General features: G+C 34.3%; 1 protein-coding gene across 1 annotated transcript in view; it reads right to left on the bottom strand.

Moving 5' to 3' along the window:
• Positions 1-11,071: 11,071 nt before the first annotated feature.
• Positions 11,072-24,256, bottom strand: part of LOC6053717 — a 51,580-nt gene continuing 38,395 nt past the window's right edge. The window contains 1 exon segment of the mRNA XM_038250929.1: positions 11,072-11,451. Within this exon segment, the coding sequence (XP_038106857.1) occupies positions 11,315-11,451 (137 nt within the window). The 3' untranslated portion in view covers positions 11,072-11,314.

Raw genomic sequence — 24,256 nt, 5'->3', positions numbered from 1 at the left:
GAATCATGCCAAAAAATCAAACATTCGTTGATCTTAAATAACTACTCCCCCTCCCTCGAAAAAAGCGCAAGCAATCTGTCGAGGTGAAAAATGAGCCTTCAAAATCGTGAAGAAGCGTTCATGAAATTAAGATCCATTTTGTGCAGCTCACAATGCCTCACATTTTGACCTTCTCAGATCCCCAAAATTCGATGTCATTCCTGAGATATTCAATAAAAACCGAAAATACTCCGTGCATTGTTGTCGCTATTCATATAAAAGAAGTTTCAATCTTGTCACTCCCTGAAAATTGAAGTAAGTGCAACAACTGGCCAAATGGATTTCAGGACAGAACGCGTTTGACGCACGTGCAAGTTAGGCTGCCGTAAACATTTGTAATTATAACTCGGGACTCCAGCAAAAAACTTCAACCAAACTTCGGGACAATGCCCATAACGGTCAGCCAAACAAAACGTGTTTGTTTTTGTTCACATTGCGTGCATTCGTTTTTGTTTATTCAAGGCCAAACATTAAAACGCGTGTTTCTCGGAACGTCGAAATGTAGGGTGCGACAAGATAGCACGACGACGTCGAATTACATTCTGGTACTGTGAGTTTCATTAAATAGTTTCCAGTTGTCTCAGAATTAGCAAAATTCTTCCAGCTGTCAAAATGCTAAAGCGCCTTTTCAGTATGCACCTCCCAAGAAAAGAAGTGAAAAAATCGTCGTTGTTGTGCTAACTTGGCGTATGTGCATTTCGGATCAAATTGAGTTGAGTTGTGCAGCTCACAATGCCTCACCTTTTGACTTTCACAGATCCCCAAAATTCAATTTCAATCCTGAGATATTCAACGAAATCCGAAAAAAACTCCGTGAATTTTTGCCTTTTTCTCTGATAGAAGTTTCGATCTTGTCGTGCTATCTTGACACGCCCCGAAAATTGATGTAAGTGCGACAAAGGGGAAGAGATTTCAGGTCAGACCGCGTTTGACACAAGCACGAGAATGGCCACCCAAACAAAACGTGTTTGTTGTTGTTTACATTGTATGCTCTCGTTTGTGTTTATTCAAGGTCAAACATTAAAACGTGTTTTTCTGGAAACGTCAAAAAGCGATAGCCAAGCACGACAGCGTCGTTTTTGTATTAATCGTAATTCACGGTGTCCAAAATACTGTTATCATAAAATAAATAACTGACTCCTTTTGTGATTAATAAACCAGTCGATTAGTATGACCCCAAAGAACCTCTGGGTAAAATATGTAAATCTTTATCTCTTAAATGCAATCATAATATTTAAGGCTAAGTCAACAAAAATCTACTTTTTGTATGTTATTCTAGTGGATTCTATTGTCCCAAGTCATTATTATTATTTTAGAATGTGACGTAAACGCCCCTTGTATGAATTAAGCTTTTTAGAGATGTTATCATCGCATTTTAAATTAACTGACGAAAGTTACATGTAAATGAACTATTATAATTATTTGAGCACTATTAATAAGATTTGATTTTAACATGTAAAAGTCATTTATTTTAATGGACTTATATTACAATGTGACGTAAACGACTGTTGATTCTATAATAAAAGTTTGATGGGGATTGTTGATTCTGCAAGGATTTTCAAAAGATTTTTAAAATACCATAATCACACATTCTTTATATTTGAGAAACTCTCAATTTTTGTTAAGATCTGTGGGCCATCCATTATTTAGTTAAAATCTTTTATTAAAGTGATTGATAATTTTCTTTGCATTATTGCAGATTGCAGCGATTTTTAAACAATCGTGCAACTTGTGGAAAGCTCTATACAAAAGTGCACACCTCAAACTACAGCAGGAAAAAACTGTCTAAGACACACACCCTAGTTTGAAACTGTCCTAAAGTGTTCGAAAGCAGCAAAGCTCAGTCGAGACACTCACCACTCTAGGCGAGCGGTGGGGGAGAAGGGGTTGGATTTCAAGTGTGCAAATATTTGGTGTGCGGTTATGATTTGCAAGGGTGGAGAATTTGGTGCAATTATTATTTTTATCAAACATATTCGACTTATATACTTTTTTCTCGCATTTTTGATTGGTCTCAATGATAGCAGTTTAAAATTATACAAATTAATGTATAACAAAGTGGAATGATATTTTTCAACTTCACCCGTATAAATTTCTCTCAAATAGATTTCAAAAACATCTTAACATACAATTAGTGGATGTTTATCACAGAAACCAGAGGGCTTTTGTTAATTTGATTTGGTTAACCGCGGTGGATTTTCTTGAAATAATTCAAACTATCAAAAATCCACCAAAGCATCTACTGCATTGATCGCACAAAAAATCTGTGGTAGAAAAGTATCCACCGGTAGATGCTTTGGTGGATTTTTGACAGTTCGAATTATTTCAAGAAAATCCACCGCGGTTAACCCAATCAAATTAACAAAAGCCCTCAGATTTCTTTCTTCGTCAAATGTTGCAAAATGTTATTGGATTGCTTACTTCACATTGTAAAATAATAATGATGACTTGGGACAATAGTGTCCACTAGTACAACATACAAAAAGTAGATTTTTGTTGACTTAGCCTTGGATTTTATGGTTGCATTTAAGAGAAAATCAAGCAAAATCGGCACTAACATCTTTGAAAGGGCGTAACTTGAAAACTGGCCCAACAAAAAATGTCATATTTCACCCAAAGGTGCTCTGGGGTCATACTTATCAACTGGTGTATTTATCTCAAATGGGTATTTTTATTTTATAATAACGGTATTCATCACACCGTGAAAAAAAAAAATGTTTCTTATTCATATTTTAAATACTCCAATCTTAGGTTAAAACAAAGCAGGTCGCGGACTATTTTGAGTTAGTATTCGAGTACATTAGTTAATTTTGCGATGAATAACAACTGACTGTTTAAATTCTCAGGGATTTATTCAAATAAAACAACGTGTATTTAGAAATAGTAGCAGTAACACTTTATTTTATTCCTCATTTGTTTTGTCACTAAGTTGATACCGTTATTAGATTCTGGCGGTGAGCAAACTTTTTGACGCTCTTTCAAATTCGTACAAAAACAGTTGTTTTGAAAACATTCGTTAAACATTGATAGACATTTTGTTATTTGTTTAAGTTTTTTTACTTAGTACCTACTTCGTTTTGTTTCACTTTATTACATGCCCTTTTTACTGTGTGTGGTTTTTTTTTCTTTGCATTTACTTATTACATTATTTTTACACATTTTTTAATTCTTCTGCAAGCTCCGTGATGGGATTATCTTACTTTCTAATCTTTGCAACATTCCCGGTTATTTGCACTTTGTACAATTGAGCGTTTTCAACCTCAAGAACAGAACCAACTTAGTAAATATTTTGATTTGAATTCACAACGTGAACCTTTCATGGGGTGTAATTTTATTTCTGTGAACAGGTTTAATTGGCCAGCAAAAGATTTTAGAGATAATTTCGAATATTCAAATAAATACACGCTACATTGTTCTTGTAGAGATTTCGAGTTTCAACAATATGCAAGAAAAGTGAACCTTACTAAATCTTAAAACAAATTTTGGAGAAACCCATTCGATCCCGTGGATTCATTATAAATTTGTAAAATTTGTTTAAATCCATGGCTTTAACAAGTTAGCTAACAGATTATTATGTTTTAAATGACAAGTACAGCTTGCATTAAAGATATTGAATCCCACAAATGTCGTGTTTTTTCTACTGTGGCGTAATTCCATCAATTTAGCACCTCATATCTACTCCCCAGGTGCTAACAAGGCTGTCAATTCCATTCGGTTTATCGAAATCGCAATTTATTTATTAATTTGCTGTTACCATTATAATAATAATAATAAATCTCAAAACCATTCACAAGCCATTTATCACCATTCATTAGTGGGCCTCCCCCCGTTCATTATTGTTCTGGTGTTTTTGAAGTTGTTAATGCTGTTTTTCGTCTTTTTTTGTTGTATTTGTATGGAGCCCCTCATTAGTGGTGTTGCTCTTCTGCAAAATGGGATAATAAATTTTCTCTACACAATATCAACGCATAAATTAATTTACACACCTCGCCAGTACACAAACACCTTCAAATAAGCGTTCGCTTCTTTTTTTTCGTCCTTGCTGGTAATCGTTTACCCATCAACTATTTACACATCCACACACATTCAGCGCACCTCGTTCAATTCGCTTATTTTCCTGCAAAAGTGACTGTTTCATGGTTTTTGATTGGTTGCGATCGATTTCCAACTGCCCTCAGCAGGACTCAAACCCTGATTCGAGGAAGTTTCCCACCGACTGTCGCGAAGCTTGACACAATTGTAACAAAATTTAATTACCTACACCTACGTGAGCCATTCGTGTTTTTGTTTGTTTACTTCTAGCTGCGTCAATACAAATATATTGGAGGCGCTGCGATTGTTTTGTTTAGTGTTTATTGTAACTACAACTATTTACACGGTGTGCCTTCGAGGGCATGCCCTTTGCTTCTTTTTCCTTTGTCTATTTGTTGTGTTTAATATTTACTTCTTTTAATTATTTTTGGTTTCCCTTGCCTAGCTTTTGTTTTGAGATCGCATGTTTTTGTTTTTTTTTTTTTCCAGGGAGCTTGTTCTTCGATGAAGTAAACCTTGCATGAAGTGTTGAAGTATTCGATGAGAGCAAATCTGCTTGAAATCAACATTAAACTATAATTTTTTAGGCAAAGTTAATTTATACCTTTTGATAAAAAAAAACGATTTTGAAAGTAACAGCCAACAATATGACCTGGATAAGATTTTTTTTTTTGCGTAGAGAAGTTTAGTCAGAGGCCGTTATGTCACACGTGCATGCCTGACTACTGTTTACGTTTTTGATTACCACTCGAGATTCTGGTTTTCAAATTCAACCAAATTTAGCGACAATGCACAGAACGATACCCAGTAATACAAATCATTGGTACCCATCTGGGAATGGGTGCCATTCATGTCAGAATAATGTTTATTTTTTTTTTAAGGGACTATCCATAAACCACGTGGACACTTTTTTGGGATTCTCAAGACCCCCCTTTGTGGACAATTGTCCATACAAAAAAATCTTTTTGTATGGAGCGTGAACAATCGCCACCCCCTTAAGTGTCCACGTGGTTTATGGATGGTCCCCAATTAGATTTGTAAATTTGCCACTTTTCCGGCGCAATGCCACTTTCTGAATTTAAATGGGGATAATGTTAATTTATTTTGTTAATTTATACAAGTTGCTACTATATAGGCCAAACTAAATGTGTTTGTTTTTGTTTACATCCCGAGCAGATGGAGATAACTTGGCAGTAACATTTTTTGATATTTGAAAATACTTGGCCAATACCATTTTATGTTATTTAAAACAGGGTTTGTTTTTCGTCGTTATTATTTTTTATTTTGTTATTGGGTTGTTATTGTAATAACAGAAACACCGTGTTTTGTTTCAAAACATAAGTGGTCTTACAAAGATGTAATTTTGTCTTTAAAAATGTGTTACATGACTCATTATTGTGTTTTTTTACTTCACAATAAAAAATGTGTGATTTTACATGGGAGCAATTCTCTACCAAAACCGGAAATGGATTTTATTTGTATTTTTTGATTTGGCTCAAACTTTGTGGGGGCCTTCCCTATACCCAAATATGCTATTTTGTGTCATTGGTTCACCCATACAAGTCTCCATACAATTTTGGCAGCTGTCCATACAAAAATGGTATGTAAATATTCAAACAGCTGTAACTTTTGAGTGAATTTTTTGATCAATTTGGTGTCTTCGGCAAAGTTGTAGGTATTGTTGAAGACTTTGGAGAAAAAATAGGTACACGGAAAAAAATGAGGATTTTTTTATCAACTTTATTTTAATTAAAACTCAATTTCCCAAAATACGTATTTTTTTATTTTCGAGATTTTTTGATATGTTTTAGGGGACAAAAATCGGCAACTTTTGAGCCATAGAGATACATGGTCAAAAAAATCTGCCGCCGAGTTATGATTTTTTGAAAAAATAGTGATTTTTGGAAAAAATCAAAGTTTCATGCAAAAACAAGTTTGACATTATTTTTTAATGCAAAATTGAATTTGCAATCGAAAAGTACTTTACATATTTTTTGATAAAGGGCTCCGTTTTCTAGATATAGCCACCGAAAGTTTGATTTTAGCGAAATATTTGCAGTTTTTCAATTTTTAAAAGTAGTGACCATGAGTGACCATTTCTAAAAATATTTTTTTTGAAAAGTTCAGAAAATTTGCTATAAAATTGTCTAAGAGACATTGAAGATTGGACCTCTGGTTGCTGAGATACAACGGCTTAAAGAAAAAGAAACACGAAAATTGAAGTTTTCTAAGTCTCACCCAAACAGCCCACCATTTTCTAATGACGATATCTCAGCAATTAATGGTCCGATTTTCAATGTTAATACATGAAACATTCGTGAAATTTTCCGATCTATTCGAAAAAAATATTTTGAAAATTTTTAAATCAAGACTAGCATTTTAAATGGGCGTAATATTCAATTATTATTTTTTATTATTTTTCGAAAAGGCGTTATTTTTCGAAAAGATCGGAAAATTTCACGAATGTTTTATGTATTAACATTGAAAATCGGACCATTAGTCGTTGAGATATCGTCATTAGAAAATGGTGGGTTGATTTGGTGAGATTTAGAAAACTTCATTTTTCGTGTTTCTTTTTCTTAAAGCGGCTCTATCTCAGCAACCCGAGGTCCAATCTTCAATGTCTCTTAGACAATTTTATAGCAAATTTTCTGAACTATATTTTTAGAAATGGTCACTCATGGTCACTATTTTTAAAAATTGAAAAACTGCAAATATTTCGCTGAAACCAAACTTTCGGTGGCTATATCTAGAAAACGGAGCCCTTTATCAAAAAATATGTAAAGTACTTTTCGATTGTAAATTCAATTTTGCATTAAAAAATAATGTCAAACTTGTTATTGCATGAAACTTCGATTTTTTCCAAAAATCACTATTTTTTCAAAAAATCTTAACTCGGCGGCAGATTTTTTGACCATGTTTCTCTATGGCTCAAAAGTTGCGGATTTTTGTCTCCTAAAACATATCAAAAAATCTCGAAAATCAAAAAATATGTATTTTGGGAAATTGAGTTTTAGTGAAAAAAAAGTTGATAAAAAAATCCTCAAATTTTTTTTTCCGTGTACCTATTTTTTCTCAACAGTCCTTAACAATACCTACAACTTTGCCGAAGACACCAAATTGATCAGAAAATTCACTCAAAAGTTACAGCTGTTTGAATATTTACATACCATTTTTGTATGGACAGCTGCCAAAATTGTATGGAGACTTGTATTGGTGAACCAATGACACAAAATAGCATATTTGGTCATAGGGAAGGCCCCCACAAAGTTTGAGTCATATCAAAAAATACAAAAAATAAAAATGGTCGAAATCGGCCGATTTCGTAGAGAGTTGCTCATGGTTTAAACAAGGAAAATTTGGTATTACCTCTTTTATGACGAAATATTGGAGGAAATATACCCATTTTAAGCCTAATAAGCGGTCGTGTTTGAATAATGCTGGACAATCTGGAGTGATACTTTAAATTTACTTAAACCAATTACACCAACACGTAGAGCAACTTTTTGTGAACCTTTCTGTTTATTTTCACTTTTACTAACAGTTATTCTATTCCTTTAACAATCATTTAAAAAAAATATTTCCCAAATGTATTCTAAACAAACGAGAATGCATTGGGGCACGCCCAATTTTCTATTTTCAGCTTGGATTTTTTTCTTCCAGCGCTCTTTTGGGTTTGCTAAGTGCTGCCAATTGTGATGAAATTTTAAGCGAACACTCACGAAAAGTAGCATTTATAGAGAAAGTTTCCTGGCATCACTGACTCACTCCAACAGGCGCTGCTGGTCTTCTTTATTTGTCTTTGTTTCTCGCTCGGTTTTCTTCAGCCTTTGATTGGAATGGGTCGTCAAAATTCAAACGTCAAAAGACTTGGCGCGTTTGTTTTTTTGATGGCGCTTGCTAATTCTTTACATGTTTCGGGATTATTTTTCAAGTGAGTGAATAACTAATGTTCAAAAGATCGTGTTGCCGGTAGTTGGAAGCAATTTCATTTTTAAAGCGCTTTGAAAACGTTAGCGCAAGTGAAAAGATATTGATGGCGACTTTCGGCAGGCAGTTAAGCTCACATCTTGCGTGTGGAAGTGGATGTGTGTGCCAACAAAATGATGAGAAATGGTCGCGCAAAATAGAAATTATGATCAAAAGAGCAACAAATTTAATCTTGTTGGCCAGTAAAAGGCATACATTTTCGTGATTATTCGAGGCGGTGCAGTTGCTGCTAAGTTTGTGGAATAAATAGTATGTTTGGAGCTTTATTCGAGCATTAAACCCTCCATATGACGAAGATAGGTGTTTGGTTAGAAAGGGTATATTTCCCCAACCTCAAATTAGACTGAAAAATGGCATTACCACAGTAGTGATAAAATTACACATTTTTAGATAAAAAATTTTTTTTGTCGTTGAAGATGTACGCAGTTTTTTTTCTATAAATTTGAATGGTGTAATTTTGAAAGGTTGAATATTACCACTTTCATGATGTAATTTTATTTAAATTTAGTTTAGAAAAGTTGTAAAATTACACATTTTTTCATAGATGTAATATTTTCATGATTTTTAATTTCTGTGTACTCATTCCCAGAAGAAATGTTAATTAAATTTTTCAACTATGCTTCAGGTAATATTATATCTTTGAAGAGGTATTTTTTTTATTTTTTTGTTTAAACCACTAATCATTCTGTTTTAAAAAAAATGATGATTGGAATGAATTTACCTGATTTGGACATACTGGAAATAAGGGATACATTGAAAGCATTTCAATTTATTTTTCAAAAATTATTCAAACAGTAAGACTTTCCTCAAAAGATTTATATTTTTAAATTATGTACTGGGGTTGGAAACAAAATATCCATGTATGATCTCTAAAAAGAGTTTGGAAGGTTTTTGGAATTGTGCTTCAAAGAATGTTTTCGATGAAATTTTTTATTTAAAAAAAACCCGGATAACTTTGATAGTCACAGTGGTTACAAATTACCAACTGAAAGTGTGTTAATTGAATTGATGATTTCAAATTGACCATAATTAAACGTTTTTAAAATGTTTCAATTGAATGAATCACAATTATATGACTATTAATAAAAATTACATGGAATTGTGTCTTAGTAAACAAATGTTTGAAATTTGATCAAAATTAATTTGAATTTTTTTTTAATAAACATATCAATCTAAGTTGTCAAACATATCCAAATTTACTCAGAAACTTGTTCTGCTAAAAATTTTAATAAATCTGAAGTTGTTATTTTTTTTAAATCTGCTTCACTAACACATAAAACCTGTTACTAAGTCACTACTTTAAATTGCTCTTAGTTTTTAAATTGTTTAAAGAATCAGGCAATGCAGTCTGTTTTCTGATTCTTACTCATTTTGATAGTGAAAAGTGTTATTTAAGAGTTTTGAAAATATTTAGTTTACCAATGTTTTTTTTATAATTATAGTAGAGTCAGTTGCAAATATTTTTTGAAATATTTGTCCCAAGACTCTGATCAAAGTTGCGTCTTTTTTTAATCTTTGATAAAGCCCTAAATAAAAAACTCAAAATTGATAAAAAATAGTACGCTGAGTGTTCTTTAATAAGCCATTATTTGGTAAACTGATTATTTAACTTTTGCTTTGAATAACAGCAATTTTTTACACACCTTTCATTCAAACTTTCAACTTATTATGAACTACCTTTTATTTATGCTATTTTTTTTCCAAAAATAAGGATTGTTTATCGAAACATTTGAAACTGCAAAACAAAACTTGTTTCCTAATTTTCACTTAGAGCACATATTTTGCCGTAAATTTTGACCTCACCATCGTCCCAAGTAACATTTTTTCCAGGAGTTCTACAAGAGCTCTTCAAGATAGCTACAGCATAGCAGTTTGGACCGCGGTAGGATAAAACTCTCTTCAAGTACTCTTCCAAACTCCTGAGGCAGTTTTGAAGAGAAATTTATCCTACCGCAGTCCAAACTGCTATGCTGTAGCTATCTTGAAGAGCTCTTCTAGAACTCCTGGAAAAAAAATGTTACTTGGGGTGTTACAGGTAGAATTTTACAAAAGTTTAACGTTTTATCTCAATGTCTTGTTTTTTGTTCACGATATGTTTAATTTTGAAAGTTTGAGTTTAATGATTATTTAAAAAAATGTCCCAGCGAGTACAAATTTATGTAGTATTTCTGAAACTCCAATCTTCAACAAACCAAGACGCATTGTCTAGTGGTAACGCTTCCGCCTCGTAAGCGGTAGATCGGGGTTCGAATCCTGGCTCGGATTAAGACATCTGGTGACATGTTTTTCCATGTGGATTCGATTGCTTAGTGGTTCTGGAGATATCGCAGTGGAATGGCCCATAGAGTGTTTGTAACCGTCGTTTTGAAATTGATTGAGAAATACATTTTTCTTCATATCTCATACAAAATTTTAATTTTTTGCAAAGCATTTTATGTATTGTGAAGATTTCTTGAACATCTAACATAAAACACTTCATACTTCATGCAACGTTTCCAGCTCCCTCACTCGCCTCTCTACAATTTCACTAATTACTACCTCTTAAACCTAACTCCATTGTTTACTTTCAATCTCAACCGCTCTGGCTCACTCTACAGCGGAATTCGCGTTCGCTCTGTGCATTCTACTACTTTCTAAGAGGTTATCACGCCGTCATCGATGCTGCTCTGCTTCCTCTCCCTCTTGAGTGCAGTTAATTACAGCTTCCAGCTTCCTGAAGTCCAAACCAAACAGCACCCGTTCGTTCGTTCGTCCCGTTGCCGTTGATTTGCAGCAATTTTTCCGATGTTTTGTTCAACTCTCGCTCTGTTACTGGCAGTCGAATCCGTTTCCAATTAGCTCCCACTATTCCACTAAAAGTGTTTGTTTTGTTTTGTTTTTCCTTTGCCGGCGGAAAATTTGTCGCTTCCTTGGTTTGTTGTTTTATACAATTGGGCAGAAAATCGGTTTAATTTTCCTGGTTTCTGCTTCTGCTTGAGATTTGTTTGCAATTTGCTTCACCCTTTTTTTCCCCTTTCCCAATGTTACTCGCTCTCTAAAAGTGTCGACTAGTTTTTATTTGTGTTTGTTTTCCTCTATTTAATTTCACAGTGTTTTTTTTTCTTCCTTCAACTCAGCTCAACAACAGCCGAAAAGAACAAGCTACCGAACGCAGAAAGTATAAAACATTTCCTCCGGGGACAGAGTGTGAGAGAGAGAGGGAGAGAAGTGTGGGAGGGCTTTATATTTTGATGATTTCCTTCAGGTTGTACAATCAGGAGATTCCGACGCGCAGCGAGTACAGCAGGACGGTGCAGATCGTGCACACGTAGAAGGTGATCCAGCAGACTTTGACGTACGAGCCGACGACCATGCCGGCGGACGAGGACGACGGCGGGGAGGCCTTGTCTGCTGCAAAGATTAAAAAATAAAAGATTTTTTAAAATCAATGGATTCATAAAGAATTCTCTACGAAATCGGTTTTTTTTTAATTTTGTTTTTTTTTTGTATTTTTTAATCCGGCTGAAACTTTTTTGGTACCTTCAGTTTGCCCATAGAAGCCATTTTGCATCATTAGTTTGTTCATATAATTTTCCATACAAATTTGACAGCTGTCCATACAAAAATGATGTACGAAAATTCAATTTTGTATCTTTTGAAGCATTTTTTTTTATTGATTTGGTGTCTTGGGTAAAGTTATAGGTATGGATAAGGACTACACTGAAATAAAATGATGAACAGTTAAAAAAAAAATCGGTGATTTTAAATTTCGTTTTTGGTCACCTAAACTTGATATGCAAAAAAAAAACACTATTTTGCCTTCCTCACTGAGGTAAGGCTATAATCCTGCTCTAAAAATGAACTTCCTATAAAAACGTCGTAGACCCACCTTCATGTATACATATCGACTCAGAATCGAAAACTGAACAAATGTCTGTGTGTATGTGTGTGTGTATGTATGTATGTGACCAACAAACTAGCTCATGTTTCTCGGCACTGGCTGAACCAATTTGGCCCGAACTTGTTGCATTCGACTTGGTTTAGGGTCCCATAGATCGAGTTTTATACAGATTGAAGTTTCGATAAGTAGTTCAAAAGTTATGTATAAAAATGTGTTTTCACATATATTTGGATCTCACTTAACTGTATGTAAACTATGTCCGGGTCCATCATCCAACCCATCGTTGGTTAGGTTATCAAAAGACCTTTCCAACGAGTCCAAAACATTGAAGATCTGGCAACCCTGTCTCGAGATATGGCCACTTAAGTGATATTGATATACTTTTTTGAAGCCGGATCTCACTTAAATGTATGTAAACTATGTCCGGGTCCACCATCCGACCTATTGTTGGTTAGGTTATCAAAAGACCTTTCCAACGAGCTCAAAACATTGAAGATCTAGCAACCCTGTCTCGAGATATGGCCTCTTAAGTGATATTGATGTACTTTTTTGAAGCCGGATCTCACTTAAATGCATGTAAACTATGTCCGGGTCCATCATCCGACCCAACGTTGTTTAGGTTATCAAAATACCTTTCCAACGATCCCAAAACATTGAAGATCTAGCAACCCTGTCTCGAAATATGGCCACTTAAGTGATATTGATGTACTTTTTTGAAGCCGGATCTCACTTAAATGTATGTAAACTATGTCCGGCTCCACCATCCGACCTATTGTTGATTAGGTTATCAAAAGACCTTTCCAAAGAGTCTAAAACATTGAAGATCTGGCAACCCGGTCTCGAGATATGGCCACTTAAGTGATATTGATGTACTTTTTTGAAGCCGGATCTCACTTAAATGTATGTAAACTATGTCCGGCTCCACTATCCGACCCATCGTTGGTTAGGTTATCAAAAGACCTTTCCAAAGAGTCTAAAACCATGAAGATCTGGCAACCCTGTCTCGAGATATGGCCACTTAGGTGACATTTATGTACTTTTCTGAAGCCGGATCTCACTTAAATGTATGTAAACTTTGTCCGGATCCATCATCCGACCCATCGTTGGTTAGGTTATCAAAAAACCTTTCCAACGAGCCTAAAACATTGAAGATCTAGCAACCCTGTCTCGAAATATGGCCACTTAAGTGATATTGATGTACTTTTTTGAAGCCGGATCTCACTTAAATGTATGTAAACTATGTCCGGCTCCACCATCCGACCTATTGTTGGTTAGGTTATTAAAAGACCTTTCCAAAGAGTCTAAAACATTGAAGATCTGGCAACCCTGTCTCGAGATATGGCCACTTAAGTGATATCGATGTACTTTTTGGAAGCCGGATCTGAAAAATAGATGAAACTTGTGTACAGCCACTGTTGTGAGGAAGGCTCCAACCACATAGGTGGATTAAGTTAGTTTTTATTTTTTAAATTCTGTTGTGTTTTAGGGGACATCAAATGTTAACTTTTCAGAAATTTACAGAATGTACTAACAATCTTTGAAAGTGTTATGATTTTTTAATCAATAAGCTTTAGTAACAAAAAGTGAGTTTTTTTTACCGTGTACCACCTACATCTTTGTCGAAGTCAAAATAAAATCCTTCAAAAGATATACGTACACAAAAATAATATTTCCGAATGTTTATCATTTATGATGTAACACTTTTCTACGTCATTAAACATTTAAATTTAAATGCAATTTGATTTAAATTTGCAACAAATTACACTTAAAAACATGATTTTACATGTTATTCAACCGTTTACGTTGAATCTCAAGCTTATATCAACTGAGTTTTCATGCGGTTCATTTTTTACGTGTCGAATAAATTCACATATATTTTTCTGTCTGGATTATTGAATTTTCATATAACAATGTAACTCTCATTCGAGAGGAAAAATTGCTTGAACTGGTAAGATTGATACTGGTTCTGTGACTAAACTGAGAGATTCAAGCACGAGACGGCCGAGAATCAAATTAGCAACAAGACCTTGCAGGAATAATACTGAAATCACATCAATATAATTTAGAGCAAAAAGATAAAAAATCAAACTTCACAAGTTTTGTGAAACTTTTGTTTATAGTCGAAATAATCTAGATCAATAGTATCGCTTTATTTCCCATTTTTTTAGACTAGATTCTAGATCTAATAAATTTTAAAGTGATTCCAACCTTATTCATGGTGGTTCTATCCCATTCCCCAGAATGCCATTCCTCAGAAATCCATTCCTCAGAATGGTTCATTTCCCAGAATCCCATTCCCTAGAATGGTCCATTTCCCAGAAACTCATTCCCCAGAAAATGAATGACTTTATTTCAAAAAATGATCAGTTTTAAAGTGTGAAGTATTTAGAATTCGCCTTTATTGTGATAACTGCTGACAAAAGTTAAATGTTCCCTTCTTTAAAGAAAGGAAAACGCTCTTAACTTGTGATGATTGCCGACGAAAGATGAATTTCCCCTTTAAAGTTGAATTTCTCTTCTTTAAAGAAGAGATAACTCTCTTGACTGTCTGCCGAAAGTTTAATTTTCCCTTTAAAGTAGAAATTTTCCCTTCTTTAAAGAAAGGAAAACACTGTTGGCTTGTGATAACTCCAGCATGCTGACAATTTTCCTTTAGCAGTTTTCCCTAGTAAAGAGAGTTTTCCCTTCTTAAAGAATAAAAAAAAATAGTGTCAGCAGTTATCACAAGTCGAGAAGGCTTTTTTAAACCGATTCTAATATTGAATTAATGTTTAATATCATTATGCGCCATTATGCCAAATTATGGTATGCCAAACGGCGCTATACTAGATGGCATTGTATCAAATGGGAAACATAACATGTTTTTCAAGGTCATAAATATTTCTGGGGAATGGATTATTCTGGGGAATGGACCATTCTGGGGAGTGGAATTCTGAGGAATGGAATTCTGGGGAATGGGATTCTGGGGAATGGGATAGAACCTTCATGGTTTTGTCGCTCGATTAGAACCCTTATTTTACAGCTCTATTGAAACCCTAAGGGTAACATATCGCCTCTCCATAATAGGCTCTCTAGAATAAACTGTTTGATAAACGAATGAACACATTTTTGTGTTGATGTGTGTTTGAGAGAATTATTCTCTCCCAATGCACAGAGTTTCAGATCCAGATGGGAAAATGTGCAGTTTTGATGCTTTGGAGTCTTCAAAAGAGTTTTTGAAAATGGAAAGTAGCAATTAGGACGGGTTCATGAGTAGGGTGATCTGGAATATTCAACTTTCCACGCTTTCTACGATTACTTTTATCAATAGCATTGAAGCAAACGCCTTGAAGATCAGTTTTTTAACGAATCAATTCAGAGAAAAGATTTTATGATAAGTAATGCTCAAAAGGAGATTTCTGGCATTAAAAATTAAAAAAAAAACTTTTCTTCAAACCTGAAATATCTATATTTGTAAATGTATATTTTTATGCAATGCATGTACGGAACCAACGAAACGAAATTCGAAAATTGTCCAACTATATGATTTTCTACGTAGTTTTGCCTGCTGAATCTAAATGAATTTCGGAATTTAGTCTAAGTAAAAAAAATACCATTTTTAATTTTTGTATACAACGGTTAAAAACACGTTTAAAACCCGTTTCTTATTACTTTTTTTTTCATTTTGCGCAAATAAAAAATACAAGACAACATTTTACGATCAATCAACTATGATGCCGAGCTCCCGTGGTGTAGTGGTACGGGTTTCGCTTTGTAAGCGGAAGGTCGATGGCTTGAAACCCATCTGGCGAGGCAAAAGGGGGAGGTGGCGGTCGAGAGGGGATATCGGCTGCTGCGGGAATTGACTTTGTCAAGTCCCAAGCCTCTCCAAAACCCATCCCATCCAATCTCTCGGACGATCTGTTGGCGACTGAGTCTGAGCGTTGAAGAACTCTGTAACAATACGCAGAGAAGAGCTTCAAATGCTACTTTCGACTCGGTCACATGCTCTCAGGCAAAATTCGAGCTGAAGATTGGGCTATATGATCGGTAACGAACTCTAGATGGGTCAAAAATAAACGAGATTTCCCCTCAATCTCGCTCATCTCCACGTCCTCGGATCGGTCTCTCGTGCTCGTGTGGCATGGCATTTGGGGGATTGGTCTGGGGAATGAGAGGGGGCAACTGCTCGAATAATTTGTCAAATACTGTCTCGCTCAAACAATAGCGCTACGGAAGACGATCGTTCGGCAGGCTGTGTATAGCAGCAAAACAGAAAACCTGAGAACAGATCATACTACAATAGATACGCAAGTGTCGCAGTGGTCCGTGTCTGTTCACAGTAAAAAAAATGATCCCCTCGAAACAAGCTGTCAAAAACAATGCTTTCTGTCAAGAAGGGCCGTGAAATCAATTTAAAAAAAAAAATCAACTAAAAATCCATTTCAAATTCTTTGCGATCGATAAAAAATGTACTCTGCAAAATAAGCATTATCGTTGTGAACAATAAAATCATCAGTTGAAGCTTAACGTTAAGACTCAGTGTTGCGATTTTGAGCGCTCATCCACTCATGAGCGAGCATTTTTCGCTCATTCGTGAGGAGGAGCGCGACGCGAGCTAGCTCACGTTTGCTTATGCTCGTGTTTGCTCATTTATTTTATGAGCGAAAATGCTCATTGCTCGCGCTCGCACTCATTTTTGCTCATTGAGCAAAATTAGCGGTATTTTTTACCTGTAGAGGGTAAACAATTATAACTTTTTTTTCAGCAGAGCTTCGATGTTATTTTTTTTAATGGTGATGATAATATTGGATGAAGATATTTTTCATAATTTTTGTTTTGAAGCTTGTTTTGGAGTCAGGGCTACGGTGTTAAATTAAGATCTGTACACAGTAATATTACATCTGGGAGAGGGTACATCTTTTATGTCAGAAAAATGCGCAATTTTACTTCTGAAAATGTGTAGTTTTACCACTTTTCTGGTGTAATGCCACTTTTTCAGTCTCAATCGAGGTAACATTATAACATTCAAGAGGTAATATTCAACCTCACAAAATTACACCTTCCAAATGTACACTATTTTTTTACTGTGTAGAAATAATTCGATTAATAAAAAAAAAGTTGATAATAGAGTTACACGTGAAAGTGAACTGTTAAATAAAGCTGAAAAGTATCTTTTGAGGAACGCAAACATGTTTTCTTGGTAATACGTTACGTCATGTTTTAATTCCTAGGCACCTCATCATGTTTAATCAATTATTTGTAAATAATTTGGCATAATAAATGTCAAATCTGTGACTTAGATAATTTTCCCATCAATTATCTTATTTATATGCTGGAGTTAATCCAAATAAATAAATGAGGAATGGGCGAGCTCACAAATAAAAACATGTTTTAATATAAAAAACGATTTCCATCCTGTTTACAGCTTATTTAAGACCTTACGATTCCGTCCCTTGACAGTTTACTCTAAATTTGAAAGTTAAATAAGTTAAAAAGAGTGTATGGGATTCTAAGCAAATTAAGACACCTTAATTGCGTGTCAGCCATTTTTCATTTATCGGGAATTTAATCAAAACTAGTTTTCTTAATTATCAAACTCTGAAAAAAATAATAAGCTTACAACATTAGATTTTCATTGTTAATTTGATTTTGGTTAACCGCCATAAATTTTCTTGAAATTTTTTGAATTGTTAAAAATCCACCAAAGCATTTATCACATTGATCACACAAAAACTGTGGTAGAAAATTATCCCTCGCAATCCACCGCGATCAATTTTTGACAGTTCGACGCCAACGAATTATTTCATGAAAATTTACCGCGGTTACTTAAAATCAAATTAACAATGCCACTTTGATGAGTTCATGTCCCTTTTTCGCGATGAAATCATCTTCAAAAGTGGGGGGTAAGGCCATAGATAAAACGAGGACAAACCCCAAAATGCATTCGCTGGTGCGAAAACCGTGCGGCTGAAAACAAAAATGCAAACTTTTGACAAGGTTTTTTTCCTTCGCAACTCAAAGTTTACTTTGATTTGTTTGGCGGGATGAGCGCTCATTGAGCGCGAGCGCATGCGATGAGCATGAGCGAGCACGAGCTACCTGTGAAGTCCTCATGCTCATGAATGAGTGAGCACGGCTTCTGGCACGCTCGCTCATTCGTAACCCTGGTTAAGACCCAATTAAGGCTTTGCAATTTTTTTAAAGGTTATGTCGCTCTTCTGGTAGCGAAAAAAAATGAATAGTATTGTCATCCGGGGTTATATTGGGTAGAAGGGGTGACATTGGGTAAAACAAATTTGAACATTTTTGTAAGACCCAATACCACCCCCCAGAACCAAAGTCATCCCTGATGGCGGTACTGGAGTCTAACCAACTGAAAGCAATTGAAACTGCATTTTTGTGCTAAAAATTTTTTTTACCAGTGGGTTTCTAAACATATTTTCTAGGAAATTCCATTTCAAAGCATTGTAAAAAAAAACTAAAAAAAGAAATTTCATTGGTCGGTGTTATCAGAAGTCGAATTCGGAGTCTGGGTTGGAGTCCTTTAAATGCTACCCGATTCCGCAGCCCTGATAAATTCAATTTCCTGGAATCAAAACACTTTGCTGCGTAGTTTTCCTCTGAAAGGACTTTCCTACAGCAAAACACTCTGAAGAAAGCATGTAACATGAAAAGAATTCAAGTCGTGCTTATTTCTTCAAAACACTTTACAAGTAAAATATAAAAGAAACCACCTCGCCAGTCTTTTTTCCCGGAATCAACTAGGAGTGTAAAAAAATCCAAAGAAAACTCCGTGTCACGACGCCGACGACGCCGACAATCCAAATTGGTTACGGTTATTTGCAAACTGACTTTGGGGTCATTTAGTGGAAATCTGTTTTCCGTTGTGTGCGAAAATGCGATAAAAAAGTAAATCTTATTTTGAAAGAGTCGCCCCTCGGAAAAGCCGACCCTTCCTCGAGCGAGCTAGTCCAAACTGAAAATTGTGCTTTTGGTGCAGTTTTTTTTTCTTCTCCCTTGGCTTTTCCTCTCAATACCTTGAGGGTGTTTCAGCAGGCAAAAAAACACGGCAGTGTTTTACAGGGAATTCCCCGAAGTGGTCAGAGTTGTTTGTAGCCGGAGCAGTATCGGGAAATAGAATTTCCTTTACGGGGAATGGGACAAACAAGAAAAAAACTGAAATTTTCTTTTCACACGCAAACAGCTCTACCTCACTGATAGTCTGAGCAAGTGGTGGGCAGCGAAAGAAGAAAATCCAGGAAATCCCTTTTTCGATGGGTGAACGTTTGCGATATAACTTTCAATGGGATCGTGCTAGCTGGGCCTGTAAAACGGATGTGTCTGTTTGCGCAAGTAGGAGGGCTTCTTTTGAAAAGATATTGTTTATGCGTAAGACTTCCCTTGAATGAAAAGTGTAATCGTTTTGATTCGAAACGGGTTTGTTCTGTGAAGGAAAACTTGTTTGTGGATTCAACTTTTAGTTTATTTAATTTTAAAAGCAACTGAAGTCAGCAGTTTGGTGATGGGTAATTCTCTACCAACTCACACGAAATCGGGAAAAGTTGCCCCGACCCCTCTTCGATTTGCGTGAAACTTTGTCCTAAGGGGTAACTTTTGTCCCTGATCACGAATCCGAGGTCCGTTTTTTGATATCTCGTGACGGAGGGGCGGTACGACCCCTTCCATTTTTGCACATGCGAAAAAAGAGGTGTTCTTCAATAATTTGCAGCCTGAAACGGTGATGAGATAGAAATTTGGTGTCAAAGCGACTTTTATGTAAAATTAGACGCCTGATTTGATGGCGTACTCAGAATTCCGAAAAAACGTATTTTTCATCGAAAAAAACACTAAAAAAGTTTTAAAAATTCTCCCATTTTCCGTTACTCGACTGTAAAAAATTTTGGAACATGTCATTTTATGGGAAATTTAATGTACTTTTCGAATCTACATTGTCCCAGAAGGGTCATTTTTTCATTTAGAACAAAAATTTTCATTTTAAAATTTACCCTGCAAAGGGTTATTTTTTAGAGTGTAACAATGTTCTACAAAGTTGTAGAGCAGACAATTACAAAAATTTTGATATATAGACATAAGGGGTTTGCTTATAAACATCACAAGTTATCGCGATTTTACGAAAAAAAGTTTTGAAAAAGTTACTTTTTGCGTTTCTCTTTGTTTCGTCGTCCGTGTCTGTCGCGGGTGACCATGAACGGCCATGATCGATGACGACCAACTTTTTCAAAACTTTTTTTCGTAAAATCGTGATAACTTGTGATGTTTATAAGCAAACCCCTTATGTATATATATCAAAATTTTTGTAATTGTCTGCTCTACAACTTTGTAGAACACTGTTACACTCTAAAAAATAACCCTGCAAAGTTAGAAAAAACACGAAATTTTAAAATGAAAAATTTTGTTCTAAATGAAAAAATGACCCTTCTGGGACAATGTAGATTCGAAAAGTACATTAAATTTCCCATAAAATGACATGTTCCAAAATTTTTTACAGTCGAGTAACGGAAAATGGGAGCATTTTTAAAACTTTTTTAGTGTTTTTTCGATGAAAAATACATTTTTTTCGGAATTCTGAGTACACCATCAAATCGGGCGTCTAATTTTACATAAAAGTCCCTTTGACACCAAATTTCTATCTCATCACCGTTTCAGGCTGCAAATTATTGAAAAACACCTCTTTTTTCGCATGTGCTAAAATGGAAGGGGTCGTACCGCCCCTCCGTCACGAGATATCAAAAAACGGACCTCGGATTCGTGATCAGGGACAAAAGTTACCCCTTAGGACAAAGTTTCACGCAAATCGAAGAGGGGTCGGGGCAACTGCTGTGTGAGTTGGCGGAGAATTACCCTGATACAATATCTGTAACTACACCTAATTTTGAAGGAATACAAATTTTTATGAACACTTTTTTATGAAACCCAATTAAATAAAAAAAAATTAAAACAATTTCTGAATTTATTTGAATCGGATTAGAAAGCTTTCAACATTAAATGCATTTTATATTTAGTTCAATTATGATGATTTTTGTTTTTTTTAATAAATGTATAGAAAATTATCTGATATTTTTAAAATAACACATTTTCCTAGTTCTATTCTATACACATAATCATAACCTAGCGTTTAACATGGACACCAAAATTGTTTGTTGTTTAGAAATGTAATTGATCTTAAAAAGAAAAAAAATGACTTTTTTAAAAAGTTTTCAAAAAAATACTAATTGTTCAAAAAATTATTGCGTTGCTAATTTATTTTAAATCATCTCGCGTTAACTTAAAAACGTTACTTAATCCACCTTTAGGTGGTTGGTGCCTTCCTCTAATTTATAGAGCGATTCCTGACCTAAGAGGTCCTAATAAAAATAAGTGATGAGTAAAATAAAACAGACTACCTACAGACTTTTTGTCAAAATTATACTGACACCGCCTATCAGGAAAATTGCATCCCTCTACAAGGCTTTTTTCGTGGCGATCAGACCATTTGAGGTTATGTAAATTCAGACATTTTTTTAAAATGCTTGTAATTTTAGATAGGTAAGTCAGATCTTGAAAATTCTTAATCCACAAGAAAGGTCTTCTCATATGCTTTCTAAAAATATATAACATGTGAGGGTTTCATGAAAAAACCACCCTTTTTACCATAATTTTAATTTAGTATGAAACAGTTTTTTTGACATAACTTTTTAAATACATGATAAAACCGCATGAATTTAAATAGCAACTTAGGGAATGTTAAGACGGATCGATTAAAACCATTCCGGCCAAAATCGGTTGAGCCTGTGACAAGATATTCCAGTGACATTGATTTGGTACACATGTCTACATACAGCCAAACACACAGACATTTGCTCAGCTGGTGATTCTGAGTCGATATGTACAAATGAAGGTAGGTCTAGGAGGTCTAACTAAAAAGTTCGTTTTTCGAGTGATTTTATAGCCTTTCCTCAGTAAAGTGAGGAAGGCAAAACACATTTTTATTAATTGATAATAAACAAAAATGTTTATTTTCAGAGTGACCACTAAAATCCTATCTTTGCTCTCGCAGCTAAAATCCTATCTTTGCAGTTCCAGCATTTCCCAAAATTTTTCAGAACCTGAAATTATACAAAAAGAAAACATCTACCGAAATACAAAATTTTATAAATAAAATTGATAAAAATCTATCAATTCCTTTATTTAAAAAAAATAGCAACAAATTTATTAAAAAGTACTTGTAAAATAAACTCAATAATGCATAAAATTTACCGGTTCATTTTAAACATCAAGTTTTTGTTCCAAGATTGAAATAAGAAATTAAAAGAAAATGGAAATATTTTTTCAAGAAACTCCAGAAGACAGCTTTATTGTTCAACAAAATATCAAAGATTTTCCGAACAAATTTCCTTTATAGTTTTGTGCATATGATACTATTTAATTGTAATACTGACAAATTGATAAATCAACACAATTTGTCAGTATTTTAATTTTTCCAATCCCAATAAAAATAAATCAATAAATCAATAAATAGACCCAGTATTCAGTGTAATTGATTACCCTGACTCAAAGCAGGTTCAAAAACAAACAAAAAGCAAAAACTGAAAACTTTGTTTATAAGACCTGTCAAAAAATCCGGATTCATTAAACATACTTGCAGCGGTCAATGTTTAAAAACGTCTTGAATACATTTTATTATTTAGTCAATTTTAATATTTTTGATATTTTATAAAGAACAGAAACAAATCAATGAAAAACTTTTTAACGCTGTAAAGAAACGTTAGAATTTCATCTGCAAGTCAAGTATTTCCTATTTTTGTAATTTTTTATAATTCAAGCTCATTAAAAGTGTTGCCCAAAGATTTTGAATAGCAGGCCAAATTTGACGCTCGCATGAAATGTAAAAAATGCAAGCTACAATTTTTTTTAAAAATATTTAAAAACTGAAAAAATATTCAGATTATTTTGAAGTCTGTCCTCATGCATTTTTTTTTTGCGACATAGGGGGTATGACAATTTTGCCCGGTAACGACAATTATCGGCATTACCGACGGCTGTTTGATTGTATTGTAGAAAAAAAAAACATAACAGAACGAGGATTGAACCATTAACTTCTTGGTTGTTGATTCGACACGCTACCACCGCTCCATGGACGCTTAAAGGATTTTAAAGGACAGTGCAACAACATGTTTTTAACTCTGAAGTGTTGCTCGAGGACATGCCTGCATTATATGTGTTGTTGAGAACTGTAGATCGCTGAAATGTTTACACACGGACAAAATTGTTACAAGGGCTTGCTGCAAAATCTTTTATAAAAGGTATCATTTTTTGTTGTATGACAGATTCCGATTTATTTTTTTCCTGTGCGTGCAGCAACACAAAAACTTATTTGAGCAATTCTATACGAAATCGGTCTTTTTTCTTCAATTTTAATTTTTGTATTTTTTAATCCGACTGAAACTTTTTTGGCGCCTTCGGTATGCCCAAAGAAGCCATTTTGCATCATTAGTTTGTCCATATAATTTTCCATACAAATTTGGCAGATATCAATACAAAAATGATGTATGAAAATTCAAAAATCTGTATCTTTTGAAGGAATTTTTTGATCGATTTGGTGTCTTTGGCAAAGTTGTAGGTATGGATATGGACTACACTGGAAAAAAATATTACAAGGTAAAAAAATTTGGTGTTTTTTTATTTAACTTATTATCATTAAAACTTGATTTACAAAAAAAAAACTATTTTTATTTTTTTTTATTTTTTTATATGTTTAAGAGGACATAAAATGCTAACTTTTCAGAAATTTTCAGGTTGTGCAAAATTTATTGACCGAGTTTGGAATTTTTTAATCAATACTGATTTTTCAAAAAAATCGAAATTTTGGTCGTAAAAATTTTTCAACTTCATTTTTTGATGTAAAATCAAATTTGCAATCAATAAGTTCTTTAGTGAAATTTTGATAAAGTGTACCGTTTTCAAGTTAAATCCATATTTAAGTGACTTTTTTGAAAATAGTCGCAGTTTTTCATTTTTTATAATTAGTGCACATGTTTGCCCAGTTTTGAAAAAAATATTTTTGAAAAGCTGAGAAAATTCTCTATATTTTGCTTCTTCGGATTTTGTTGAAACGACCTTTAGTTGCTGAGATATTCCAATGCAAAGGTTTAAAAACAGGAAAATTGATGTTTTCTAAGACTCACCCAAACAACCCACCATTTTCTATCGTCAATATATCAGCAACTAATGGTGCGATTTTCAATTAGAATATGTGAAACATTTGTGAAATTTTCCGATCTTTTCAAAAAAAAAATTCAAATCAAGACTAACATTTCAAAAAGACCAAACATT

Source organism: Culex quinquefasciatus, chromosome 2, assembly GCF_015732765.1.
Source record: "Culex quinquefasciatus strain JHB chromosome 2, VPISU_Cqui_1.0_pri_paternal, whole genome shotgun sequence".
Taxonomy (NCBI): domain Eukaryota; kingdom Metazoa; phylum Arthropoda; class Insecta; order Diptera; family Culicidae; genus Culex; species Culex quinquefasciatus.
Note: the sequence above shows the minus strand (reverse complement) of the source record. Positions and strands in the feature narration are given on the sequence as shown.